The sequence below is a fragment of the Amaranthus tricolor genome, chromosome 12 (assembly GCF_026212465.1).
Source record: "Amaranthus tricolor cultivar Red isolate AtriRed21 chromosome 12, ASM2621246v1, whole genome shotgun sequence".
In the NCBI taxonomy this organism is placed as follows: domain Eukaryota; kingdom Viridiplantae; phylum Streptophyta; class Magnoliopsida; order Caryophyllales; family Amaranthaceae; genus Amaranthus; species Amaranthus tricolor.
In genome coordinates, this window is record NC_080058.1 from 16,252,399 (window position 1) to 16,266,153 (window position 13,755).

General features: G+C 35.2%; 1 protein-coding gene across 2 annotated transcripts in view; it reads left to right on the top strand.

Moving 5' to 3' along the window:
• The first annotated feature begins 10,628 nt into the window (after nt 1-10,628).
• LOC130828868 (uncharacterized) overlaps nt 10,629-13,755 on the top strand; it is a 4,193-nt gene continuing 1,066 nt past the window's right edge. Inside the window, exons 1-3 of one of the 2 annotated variants that reach the window (XM_057694891.1) lie at nt 10,629-11,326; nt 12,583-12,711; nt 12,871-13,755. The exon at nt 12,871-13,755 is cut by the window's right edge and continues 1,066 nt beyond it. In XM_057694891.1, coding sequence (XP_057550874.1) covers nt 10,904-11,326; nt 12,583-12,711; nt 12,871-13,755 — 1,437 coding nt within the window. In that variant the 5' untranslated portion in view covers nt 10,629-10,903. The remainder of the gene's footprint in view (nt 11,327-12,582; nt 12,712-12,870) is intronic. The other variant, XM_057694892.1, reaches the window with a different exon arrangement.

The window sequence follows — 13,755 nt, forward strand, 5'->3', positions numbered from 1 at the left end:
TTCCTTTCAAGTTCTTTTATTGATTATTATTTATTTTACTACTTTTACTGCTTTAATTATTCTTATTGCCTCTTTTATTGCTTTTATAGAATAGTTATTGCTTTCATTATTGCTTTCTTGTTGGTTTCATTCAAGTTCATCATGCTTAGTTTCATTCCTTTATTTATTGTTTTTGCTTTAATTAGTTAGAATTTAAGTGAGTAGTTTCTTCAGGGGTTTGATTAGTAAAAACCTAGGATTGGTTATGCTCTTTATTGTATAGGATTACGATGAGGTTAGTGATACTTGTTCATTAACTTTTGATATAAATCTTGTCCTGCCACTCTTAGGGAGACATAGGGCAATTATAGGTCATTTGTGTGGTTTGTGGGATCACCAACTTCCTCTGGTTATCTTGAGTGTCTTTATTAGTCATTGTTTAATCTCTCTTGACCTAGTTCATCTTTTGTTAAGACCTACCTTCCTAAGGTGCACCTAATCCATCCCTATTTGTCTCCCCTTGCTTTATGTCATTTTTAGTCTTGCTTTATTATTCTTGTTTTTAGTTTATCTATTAAACAACTAGTTCCTTACAATTTAGAGATCCAAAGGATGAGTTCACAAGCTCCATAGCCCATCACTAGTGCTTTATAACCAATACGTCCAGAGATCCAAAGGTTGAGTTCACAAGCTCCATAACCCATCACTAGAGTGCTTTACAACCATTACCTCCCGACCCTCCTACCCCTACTATAGTTGAAAAACATCAACTATTTGGTCAGTTTGAGACTCCTAGTTCCTATGAATTCCAAAGGGGTGTCGTGCTTCTTATTTAAGTAACCCGCAGTTTACCCGAATGGTTAAGGAAATCCCCTTTTGCGATTTAAAGACCAATTACCTTCTCCAACACCTTGAGGCATTCTCAAACATTTGTGGACTCATCCCCTCCTGCCCCAATAGCCTGAACTACGTCAAATTACACCTATTCCACCTGAGTTTAACCGGAGATGCTAGAGATTGGTATAAGTGCATCAAATAGAACTCCATCATCACATGGGCGCAACTGAAAACAACTTGTTTTTTAGGTTCTATCCTACAATGCGAACACAAGATTGGTGCAAAAAGATTGCATTATTTACCCCAAGAAGATGATGAGAGCCTTACTACGTCTGAGAGTAGGAACCAAGAGGATGATCCGTGCTTGCGCACATCATAAGTACGCAGGAAACCATCTCAATACCTTCTTTTACGATGGGCTCAACGCCTCTACAAAGGCACTCCTAGACTCTGCTATAGGTGGCTAACTTTCTAAGATCCTGTGCAACCAAGTCAAAGCAAAGATCAAAAAAGTTGCAAAGAATAGCTCTTGAGGAGCAGTAAGGAGTAACAGACTAACTTGGGGCATGATCGACACAAGCAGCTATTACCACGATCAGTGCAAAGATCGAAGCCATCATGGATAATAAGTTTTCTAAGTTTAATCTCGCTCAAGGTAGTTTGTATGTTTCATCGATGCATGAAAATTTTTTTCTATTGTAAAATTTATGGGGCCACGAATCATGGCACATCTTATTGTGAGGGCTCAAATTCTGAGCATGTGGCAGCTATGAACTATAGGGATGGCAATCAAGAAGGGGCTCTAGTCATGAACTACAATGTGTATGGGTAGAATCTCAATTGTGTGACGGCCGCGAGTTATGGTGTGCAAGGCCAAGAGTATGTGCAAAAATCGTACAACAACCAAGCCTATAAACCTCCCTCCAATTCAAATCAAGGCCAAGGAAACTTCAACCAATCATACAATCAAAGCAACCATGTCCCTTATGGGAATTAAGCTACTAGGAGTATTCTAAGGTCAAATGAGAATAGGCCGAATCAGTATCTTTAAGTGCCTAGAGTTAACCCCAACCTTCCCTTTCCATCTTTACACCCATCGCCAAACCCCACTCCAAATAATGATTATCTCTCCTCCTAAGTGAGCTCTCTTGCTCAGCAAAACCAAAGCCTCTCCCAAATCAATCATACCCTAATCACCCCCACATGTAACAAATTCAAGCACAATAGAAGTTGTTTGAATCCTAACTTGCTCAAATATCCAACCCTCCTCCACCATTACTATTCCCATTTCCTCCCTAGCCTAACCAATCCACTTTACCTCCATCACCAAAAAATAACTAACTCCAACCCTAACCATCGCACATGAAAGCAATCTTCTTAGATCAGGGGTTCATACTCCAATCTTGTTGTGGCTTCTAGGGATGATTTTGGTGAGGAATGTTCTAAGGGAAATGGGCCTGAAACATAAAATGAGCTTGTAGAAAACCTTGAGATAAGAGAAGATGAACCAAATCAGGGTTCAGCTACAAAGTTCAAAGGAAGCCCTTGTCTTGAGCTGTCTCAAAGGGCTAAAAACACTATTGATGCTGAAGAGCTAGCTACCCAAGGAAGCAATGACATCTCAGTTGGATACCATGATTCAGAAATGAGTCAAGACCAACATTACAAAATACATAGCTTAAGTACAAATGGTGCACGTGTGAGCATAGAACTACAACGCTTCTATACAAATTCTAGTTTATAATAGAATCTGAATTAGTTGTCCATTTTGTATATCTGGCATTAGGCTTCTTATCTTAATTTCATTTCCCTTGTTGTTTTCTTGTTTCTTCGGGATTGATAGGCTATATATACAAGGCCACCCTAATTTGCACAACTTGTTTTTGAAGTCTAAAACTAAAATCAGTTGTTTTTTTTTTAATTGCTGTGCAATTGGGTTACCGAGAGTCAGTCTACTTTCCAAGATTGCTTGTGTTCTTTTGAGTCAAACAAGACACATTATCCTTCTATCCCGTAAAACTAGTTTCTTTCATTGAAGACCAAAGGAGATATTAGATTACAAGTAAGTGTCAAGCCTAGCAGTCCATTTCATCCAAGGGAATTGGTGTATACCAGTTCTTGGGTTTTATCCAAGTTCTTCTCAAATCCAGTTATGTGGCACTGATCTTAAAACCACCACCACAGTTGGATCAGAAGAGATGAATGAATATGATGATGTTGCGCAGAAGGATGAAAGAACAATAGAAGCAAAAGGAAGACAAAAGAAAAGAAGGATGAAAAAGAGAGGTTGAAGAAGGAGACTTAAGCGCCAACATGCTCCACCATTACCTTTCCCTTACAAGGTGGTGGAGAAGCAGCTACAAGAGAAGTTCATGAAATTCCTAAACATATGAGGCAGCTTGACATGAATATTCCGTTCTTAGAAACCAGGGAGTAAGTGCCTTAATATTCCAAGTATTTGAAGACTCACATGGAAAACAAAAAGAAATATGAGACCGAAGTGGTTAGTTTGTCGAATCAAGTGAGTGCCAACATTCAAGGCATTTGGGCAAAGAAGGAGAAGGCTAGAAGGGCTTTTGTGCTTACAATAACCCTTGGGAAACTTGATCCAAAAAGAGCACTTGCTGATCTTGGGGCTTTTAAAAGACTCATGTCAATGTATATTGCAAAACAACTACCCTTCAAGCTTAAGCCATCAAGAAAACCATCCAACTCGCTGACCGTAGTATAAAATTGCCTTGTTGGGAGTTTGAAGACCTTATGATCCAAGTAGGAAACATTGCAGCCTCATGAGATTTTTGTTGTACCTGACACGACGGGGAACCCTTACACTCCCTTCATCTTGGGAATAAATGCTCTGAAGACCTTTAGTGCCCTTATCCACTGTGAATCTGAGACTATTACTGTTCATAAAGCCCAAGAGAAGGTTGTATTTGCTTTTATCAAGTCTTCTAAAGAGCCTATATGGTTAAGCAAGTCTATTCTTATGCTGTAGTTGAGGGGATTAATAATGTGATGAATATGGGAAATGATGTTCCTAATGTTACTGATGTTGGTTAGGAGATTGTTCAGAATAATGATGATTATGTTGGTGTTGAGAAAACTATCAAGCCAACCCACCAAAAGAAGAGGGCTCGAAAGAGGAAAAGAGCTAAGAAGAAAAATATGGTTCCACCCTGGCATGGGGGACCCTCAGATGATTGGCCACCACCTAGTGACAATGGTCTAAGTTGTTTACCTTCGCTACTGCTGCTGGAGAGTTTTGGGTCACCATGCAAGCGGCGATGAAGATGCTAGGAGTGAGCCCAATTCTAAGGCAGGTATGTATTTGAGTTTTTGAGTTAGTTGGTAGTTGTGTCGAGCTTACCGATGGTAAACAAAAGCTCTTGCAGGAGATAACTCGGTGTTAGTTTTGTTTTGTTTTGTTTGGTTAGATAAAGTTTCAATAATGCCGATCTTTCATCCTTTGGTTTCTTGTTTACCTTTTCCACGCCGAGACAACTCTTGAGTTGGCTTAGGAATGGATTCTTATGGTTTTTCAACTTTGAAAGATCCGCATTATAATATTATCTTAGTTTTTTGCATGATAACTTAGTTTTAGTTGTTCTTTCATCCTTGTGCATGTTTTGGGATTGATTTTATTAACTATTTTCAGCTTGACTTGGGGGGTACTTGCTTGTTTGGTTTATGGCTTTGATAACTACCTTTTACGGCACCTTTCGACTAGCCTTGTGAGTATTGAGCCTTCTAGGACTCTATTGGGAATTCTTTCTTTTAAGTTTCTTTTGAGTTCTCGTTAGGAAATCTAGAAATTGTGTTTCTTCTCCTTCAGCGTAATCTGGTTTTCATAGGCCAGGGATGACAACACGTTTGTAGTTACAGCTACATTGCCAAATTACCTACCTTGTACATTATTTGATAACTTTGGTTGCCTGCCTTTACCTTTTTCTTTGTAGCCACATTATTCACCTCCACATAGGCAAAATGTTACCTCTCTTTACCTAGAGGATAGTTAAGAGATTATGGTTGTGATGTGTGCATGCATTGTTGGTGTAGGCGATTGTGGTTAATAAAGTGGTTTATGGATTTATTTGACTTCAACATCCTTTTAGGTTTAGCTAGTTCTCTGTTTTATCCTTGCATTCTCAAAAAAGAAATGAAAGAAAAAAAATTAAATATCTTACCTGAAGAAACTCAATAAAAAGGGGAATGAATGCAAAAAGAAAAATGAGTATGAAAAACACAAAAAGAAAGAGAAAAAGTGATAAAAAGAAAAAATTGCGAATAATGTTTGTTTGGTATGTGAGAATTAATTTGTGCTTACTTTGAAGCTTTTGGGTTAATATTGATGTTGACAGTTGTGGTTGTTGGTTTTATTGGCTTGGATTGCTTGTTATCCTCTACTTTTACCACCACACTGCCAAATTCTACCCTACCTTAACCCTAGCCTACATTAAAATCCTTTTTAAACCTATTCGACTTCATCTGATTAGTTAGTTCAATGCTGGAGAATAGATATGACATGGTACAATCACCTTAGGAGTATAGACTTGCGACCTCATTAGGTAATGGGTCGCATGGCCTAAGATGTAGCTTGCTTGGTGATCCCGAGTCATTGGTGAATGTCTTTCCCCTTGGTATTAACTCTCTTGAGCCCATTTTACTTGCACACCTATGGTTAGGAAAGAGTTTGTGCGTACACAACTTGTACTGTCTTTCTTCTTGCTCGCCTTGTCTTTTTTTGTTTTTAGTTCGTTTTTCTTGAGCTTTCACATTGCCTTTAAAGTTAATTTGCTAGGGACTAACAAAGATTTGGCTTGGGGGAAGCTGAGTACTCATTTTTGAGCACGTTTATGACTCTTTGCTTGTGTTAAGTCTTGCATTTTTCAATCGTTATGATGCATATTACATGTGATTTAACCTTGGTCTTGACTTTAGGTTGTTTTGTGGTTATTTTAAGTGTTGATTCGGGTGGAATAACTTCTATTTAGTCGAATGCCTTATAAATTTAATCAAATGGAACTTGCTTACCTTTTACAGCCTTCCAAAACCTACTGATATGGTTGTAACAACTCCTATTTAGTCGAATGGGCTTGTATTCGGTCGAATAGAGGGTTAATTAGGTTGAATGGCCTACTACACTACTTTAGAACTTGTTTCGCTTCGAGCTTCGGTCGAATGGAGCTTTTTCGGCCCAATGGTCTTGTTTTTCTAAGAAATGACTTTCTTCGCAAGCCAAACGCGAGGGCTATTATGGGCATTTAAACTCTATTGTTTAGAGGCTATATATACTCCTTATTTTCTGTAGAAACACTCATGCCTATTGTTTTCAAAATATTAGGGCATTCTCTTTATTGCTTTCCTTTAATTTATGCCCTTTATTAACTTTAAGCTTTCCTTTATTGCTTTCAATCTTTATTTTCCAAGTTCTTTCCTTTAAGTTCTTAGTTTTAAGTTTTATATTGGTTTCAAACTTTCATTTCATTTGAAGCATTTCCTTAGATTATAATTTTTCATTTCTTTTATTTCTTACAAGTTTATTTATTGCTTATTATTGTTTTCACTACTTTTACTACTTTAATTATTGTTATTGCCTCTTTTATTGCTTTGATAGAATAGTTATTGCTTTCATTACCTTATTGCTTTATTATTGCTTTCTTGTTGGTTTCATTCAAGTTCATCATGCTTAGTTTCATTCCTTCATTTATTGTTTTTTTTAGTTAGTTTGTGAATATTTGTTCAAGACCCACAACTAATTGCATTGATGAATATTTAAGTTAAGTTGTAAGTCTGCGCCTAATTAATGACGTTGCATGTAATATTCTAAATCCCTAGACCAATGATGATAATTTTGATTTCATAATAGTGGTCTAGCAATTAACAACAATCTCTCTTAATTAATGATTTAGCAAGACCATTTTGCAAGTGAACATGAGGCACAGGTTGTTCTACTTTGATTCCAATTGATATTCAATAATTTGATTCCAATTGATATTCAATAATCATTATAAGTTTAAGATGTGAATTCACTAGCATTATTCAGTCTAATTCTTTTTATTGTATAATCAAGAAATTGATTTTGAATTGGAGAATTTTCGCAAGTAGTTTTGCAAATGCATTGTTTCTAGTCGAAAGAAGGGTAACATGTGACCATCTTGTGGATGCGTCTATAAAAACCATAAGTATCTAAAAGGTTTATATGGTGTATTTATTGGTCCACATATATCTCCTTAGATCTTTCAAGAACAATTGAAGATTCAGTAGCAATCCTATTTACTGATGGTCTACTAATAAATTTTCTAAGAGAACAAGAAGTGCGCAAGAGTTCATTTGACTGAGGAATCTTAATATTTCATGATGGATACTTCTACGTTTTCTTATATTTTATGCATCATCCCAGTGCTATGATGACCTAAGCGCTAATACCATAGAGTAAATAGCTCTTTTTGGTCTAGTTTAATCATTTTAATTTCAATTGGGCGTATGTGAGTAAGATAAAATCTCGATGAATATGTTAGCATCCTTTCAAGGGTAATTTTCTAGCTATTATTTTCCATTGTAAGACATAAGAATTCTTTTTCATTTATTGTTTTTGTTTCCATATGGTAATCGTTTTGGCTAATTGCTTTTAAACAGATAAGATTTTTTTAGATTTACTCGAGTATAGTGCATCATTATTACTAATTTTGTCCCTATATAGAGTATGATGCATGATTTTCCAATTCTTTCGATTAATTTTGATGTTCTTGATATGGTATTGACATTTTCTTGAAGCAATTTAAATTTGAAAAATATTCTTGAGTTTTCAATATTGTATGTGTTGCTCCAATATCTAGGAGGCAATAATATTTTTATCCATTTACCGGCAATTTCTTTCCATTTCTAGGACAAGAAAACAAATTCATATTATTAATAAAAATTTGGAATACTTAATAAAAAATATTAGTAGAAAATAAAATTACAACTTATCAACTAAAAGGAGAAACAAGTTAGAAAAAAGGTGATTGCATCTAATCATCTAAATGGTAGTAACTGTCTTCCACTTGGGATCATTATTTTGGCGGTTCATATCCTCATTAAAGAAATCCGACACATCTAAGGTGGGTCCTTATGTACTTACTTCATTTATAAAATTTGCTTTTTTCCTTTCTTTTGTTTTTTCGAGAAGCTTGCAATAATTCTATTGAATGTTAGGTAATTCCACAAGTTTGCCCCAATATCCTGTCATCTGTTTCATGTACTTTTGTGTTTTTGGACTTGTTTAAAATTAGAAGTGTTCATTCGGGTGATCGGGTCGGTTTCAGACGGGTGTCATTCGATTCAGTTGTATTTCGGATCGGTTATCTTTCGCATGCGTGTTGCGACGGGTCATACTCGGGTCGGGTCGGTTAGTCACGGTTCGGTTGAAGATCGGTTATTCGAACTATCGGGTTAGTATCAGGTCGGTGTCGGTTAAAGTTCGTGTCGAGTTTCAATCGGTCTTGGGTTGTCATTGGTTAATAATTGATTTGGTTTTACCAGGTACAGATCGGAATCGGGTATTTTTCAAGTAGAATTCGGCTACGAATTGCGAATTACTGATTACTATTGATCGAATCAGTATCAAATTAAGTTGTTAGTCATTTTTTAATTGATGATAAGGTTCCTTTACTTAAAGAAAAATAGTGAAAATGCAAATCAATTAGTGATCATTATTACATTATTACTTTTACTTGTTTGACCGGAAATTAAAATTATAAAGTTCTATCAATTTTCATCTAATTCGATTAAAAGTAGTTATATTAACATTGACCATTGATTATTAACTCTAAATATATGAAACCTTGTATTTATAAAATTTATTTTATTAAAATATTTATGACTTTATTAGAATAACTAATAGATGATTGAATATGAGTCAACCATACTTCTATATAAAAAAATTAGTTCAGGTTTATAGCAGTTCGATTTAAACTTCGTTCGGATTAAGTTGGTTTTAGCTGGATCAAGTTCGGTTTTGAGCATGATTCGGGTCGGTCATTATTAGGTTCGGGTAATCTCGATTAACGGTTATGTGTCGGTTAGAAAAATAGGTTACAGCTCGGGTTCATTTTTCCCATTTTTGGTTGTCAATCGGTTCGTATATAGCTTCAAGTCGGGTAATGTCGGTTCGACAAACCTAAAAAAGGAACACATTTTCAGGTCAGTTTACTTTCGGTTTCGGATCGGATTTTCAGGTCGGGTCACTTTTGAACAGGTCTATTTAAAATTATCATTTTTGGGGGAAAATTCATTTCTTTCATAAATGGGGCTATGCCCGCGACCACGACCACAAAAATTTCCTTGTTGAAAAGAATTCGTAACGCTCTTTTCATGATATCTTTTACGACCTTTGCCTTTTACAAAGTAGCTCCCACGACTTTGTTGATGCACATTGTTTAATCTTTCAATCATATTTGTTTCATTGATTGACATAGATCCCACAAGTCTCCTATTATAATATTTCAATTATAATTTATTATTTTGCTCTGTGATAAGTAATGTTTTCAACAATTCATGATTTCTTGAAATGTCTTTCACGATGTTGTTGTTGTAACAGAATGCTATTGACATGAAAGATTGATAATGCTTTTAAATCATTACTTCATTTGTAATTGTTTGTCTACAGTATAATAATTTTGATTTATTCAGATAAAGAGCAGAAATTTTAGCTACTAATTGATTTAAAATCATGAAATCTTAATTCTCGTCATTCAGTTATGACCTTTGGAAAGAGTACACTTATATTAATTATGTCCAAATCTTTCATATATTTCTTCCAAAAGTATTTTTGGGTCCTCATAATTAGTGTAATCAATACTCATGTTTTAGACTGTCACTTAAGAGATATTTCAAAATTGATGCAGCTTTTGCCTTATGCTCCTCAATTTTCATGGTATCTTTTTCAATGTCATTTCCATTATTAGTAGGATTTTGTTCAACAATGGTGTGTTGATGACAAAAATTTGAGAGATTACAAGGAGAAAAGTAGTAGAAGCAAATTCAGATTGTACCGCTTATGCGCTTGAAAACATAGATAATTTACAATTAAACTTACATAGTCTATGCGTATTTATGGAGCAATAATATTCACCATTCAAAAATACTATTCATAGAGATAAAATGTTGCTCATTTTAAAATGGCATTCATCTATCTATAATTTCTAACAATCCCTTTATTTTCATCTCATATTTCCCAAAAATTACACCAACTCATTTTTGGGTAAACTCTTAACAATGCAAATTTGAATAGATGTACTTTCTCCGTTTCATTATACTTGTTATATATGACTTTTTACACAATCTAATGTGTTATTTTGATTATTTATATATTGAAATTTGCTCATCTAAAAATTACAAAAATTTAATACTTCTTCCTATTCACCTTAGGTGTCTCATTTACTTTTGAGACACTATTCATCTATCACTCTTAAATTGCATTTTATTAATCTATAAGTTAAAATATAGTCATGTGGGATCTTATTTTATTCGTTTTGATGTAAAGATTATTAATATCAACTTTTTATAATTTTTAATTATACATAACTCGATATATTAAGGATTGAATAAGTGCATTGGATAGAGTGCATAAAGTAAATGAGACACTTAAGATGAATAGGAGGGAGTATTATGAAAGTATGCGATTAGATGATTTCAAACAAGTATCTACTTAATTATATTTATTCTTACACATTAACCGCAATATATAAAATAAACTTAAACGATAAATAACGCCAAAAAACATAACATAACAAGTATTTCGGAACAGAAGAAGTAGTTCTCAATTCTCATAGGCACGAGTACTCAATTTCTTACGAAGTTGAGATCTAACAGAATCCAATGCAATTTACTGTAGACATATACGTTGACCCGTATATTGCTTGCTTCTTTCTAGTTAGTACACTACTCTCCCACCTCACTCACTCTTCCCTTTTTGTTCTATAGCCTTATTAACCTTCTCATACTACTTTTTATCTCCTCAAACCAAAAAAGTCTCCATCAAAACTAAACAACAGCTCCAACCTTTCACATCCATGGCGGATTTTACAACTACTCTTTTTTTACAACAATGAAGATCACCCCAAACACCGACCTTTCTGTTTTGCTCTCCTCCAAAAAAAACCTACCTCCTCAACCTCAAATAAACCCAGATCTTCCCAAAAAACCGCTTTTGAAACCCCGTAAAACCGCCCGGAATACCCCTCGTCTGTCCAAAAAGTCAGGCCCTCCTACTCCTCTTCTTCGGTGGAAGTTTCACGAGGAGAGAGAAAATAGAAGTTCTGTGAAGGGGAATGACGAAGAAGATAAGTCACCGACATGTCGACGGGAAACAAAGAGAGAGAAAGTGGGTTCTCCTGTCTCTGCAAGGAAGCTTGCTGCTACTCTTTGGAGGATGCAGTTAGTGGGTCCAGAAAAAAATGCAGATGATGAACAGCTGAAGAAGAATAAGAAAAAGGTTAAAGAAAATGATGAAGATCGATTAGGGTTTAAGGTGCGTTTAACTTCTTATTTAAGACTCAAGATCTCAAGTTTGTTTTTTTTAAAAAAAATCTTTTCAAAAATGTTATCAAGACAAAGAACTACAAAATCTCATTGCCCAATGCTCGGGTTAGATGTATTAAAACTTATCTTTATTGGTGATAGTAGAGATTATTTTTATTGAATCTTGTACCAATTTTACAAAATTAAGAACTGGAGCTGGGTTTTTTATTTAGTAATGTTTTTTAGAGTTTTAATTGGGATTTTTTTTCTGTGGAAATTGTGATTAAGATGGGAAATTTAGTGTTGCATAGGGCACTTCTTGAATGACTTAATTTGAAGTTTTGAATGCTGAAAAAAGCAACAAATAGTGAAATATTATTTGGATTTTTTTAAAAAATTCACAGATAAATAAGTTTGCTATTGTTAGTTACTGAATGATGAAATTGAAGGAAGAGTAAATGTGGGTGTATTGACTTTTCTCGTTATTCAGTAAAGAATTTAAGAAAAACGATTGGTGTATGAACAATGAAGTATGAACATCAGCAATCATACTGGGGCAGATAATAAATGTTTTTCTTAGGTTTGGACCAGTGTATTAATTTTTGTTTCATTAAAGAATCTGCTATCATATTGGTAGTATTTGTGGAGAATTATCAACCTATATAATTGGGTCATTATATTCTTGTGGAATACATTAGCCGTTAAGGATCAAGAATTATGGCTGGAATTAGTAAATTTAAGTTCATTCATCATTTTAGATGTCCTTTCAATCCTTCAAACTTTATGAATGATAATGGTCGATTATAGCAAGAGTTGGCTTACAATTGTTTTTGTATGATTGCAATGCCTTTTGTTGTAGGTTAGGTAGTTAATATTGTATCCATCATCTACTTCTTATCCTATATGATATACTAATGTTTAATCTACAAAATGATATTACATGAGTACATGTAATTTCGTGAACATTGTGCTGATCCTTGGATGTATTCCGTATGGTTTTGTCTTACAACTTGTAAGACAAGCCCATAAGGAATACATCTAAGGATCAACACAATGTTCTCGACATTACATGTACTCATGTAATATCCTTTTGTATATTGCTGTTTGTTGTTCTTGAGATTTTAATGATTGTTGAATGATCAATTAAGTATTGCTAGTTGTGAAATAATGTAGATTGGTGAAGGCCTTTTTTGTTGTTGTCTCTGGCGACTGGCAATTGTATGAAACACGGAGTTTTAGCTTGATTTCTTCCTTTTTCTTTTGCAGCCTGCAGTCGGACTTGGTGGTGATCGCTTGTGGTGTCAGCATGCCAACAGAGAATGTGGCTCAGAGGTACAAGATCTGCTTAGGAGTCCATGTTCTGTTAATGGTCCATCCAATGGATACCTTTGTGAGGTGCATATTCGTTGTATAATTGACTGTCTTCAAAATCTTACTTTGATTCATATCCTCAAATGGTTTGCATGAACCTTTTACCTTCGCTGGATGCATTTTATTTGTGCTTTTTTTTTTCTTGATCTAATGTAAACTTCGTTATTATTTACTCTGTTTTAGAGGCAATCCCCTTTTCAATTTGCTAATTATGCAATGGAGGGGGCTACAAAGTGGGACCCAGTTTGCTCGAAAGTATCAAATAAACATCCTGATGATTTGAAGTCACTTGATGGAAGAAAAAATGCTACCTCAATGATCTCAGATCTTGAGAAGGAACTGGAACAGGCTCGGGTGCGTATTGAGGAGCTGGAAACAGAAAGACGATCCTCAAAAAAGAAGATTGAACACTTCTTGAAGAAACTCAGCGAGGAAAGGTCAGCTTGGCGCAGTAGAGAACATGAGAAAGTTCGTGCCATCATTGATGATTGCAAAGCTGATTTGAGCAGAGAAAGGAAGAATCGTCAAAGACTTGAAATTGTCAACTCTAAGTTGGTCAATGAACTCGCAGAAGCCAAGTTATCAGCAAAGAGATTTATGCAGGACTATGAGAAAGAGAGGAAAGCCCGAGAGTTAATAGAGGAAGTGTGTGATGAATTGGCAAAAGAAATTGGGGAGGACAAATCTGAAGTTGACTCGCTCAAGAAGGAGTGCATCAAGATCCGAGAGGAAGTTGAAGACGAGAGGAGAATGTTGCAGATGGCAGAGGTCTGGAGAGAAGAACGTGTACAGATGAAACTGGTTGATGCCAAAGTAGCCCTTGACCAGAAGTATTCACAAATGAACTACCTTGTAACGGAGCTCGAAAAATTTCTCAGGTCCAAAGATGTGAGCCTCAATATGAATGAGATGAGGGAAGTTGAGCAATTTCGACGTGCTGCAGCATCCATAAAAATTCAAGACTTGAAAGAGTTTACGTATGAGCCATCTAACCCAGATGATATATTTGCGGTTGTCGGAGAAATGGTGAAGGGGGAAAGCAATGTGAGAGAAATTGAGTCGTGTGTT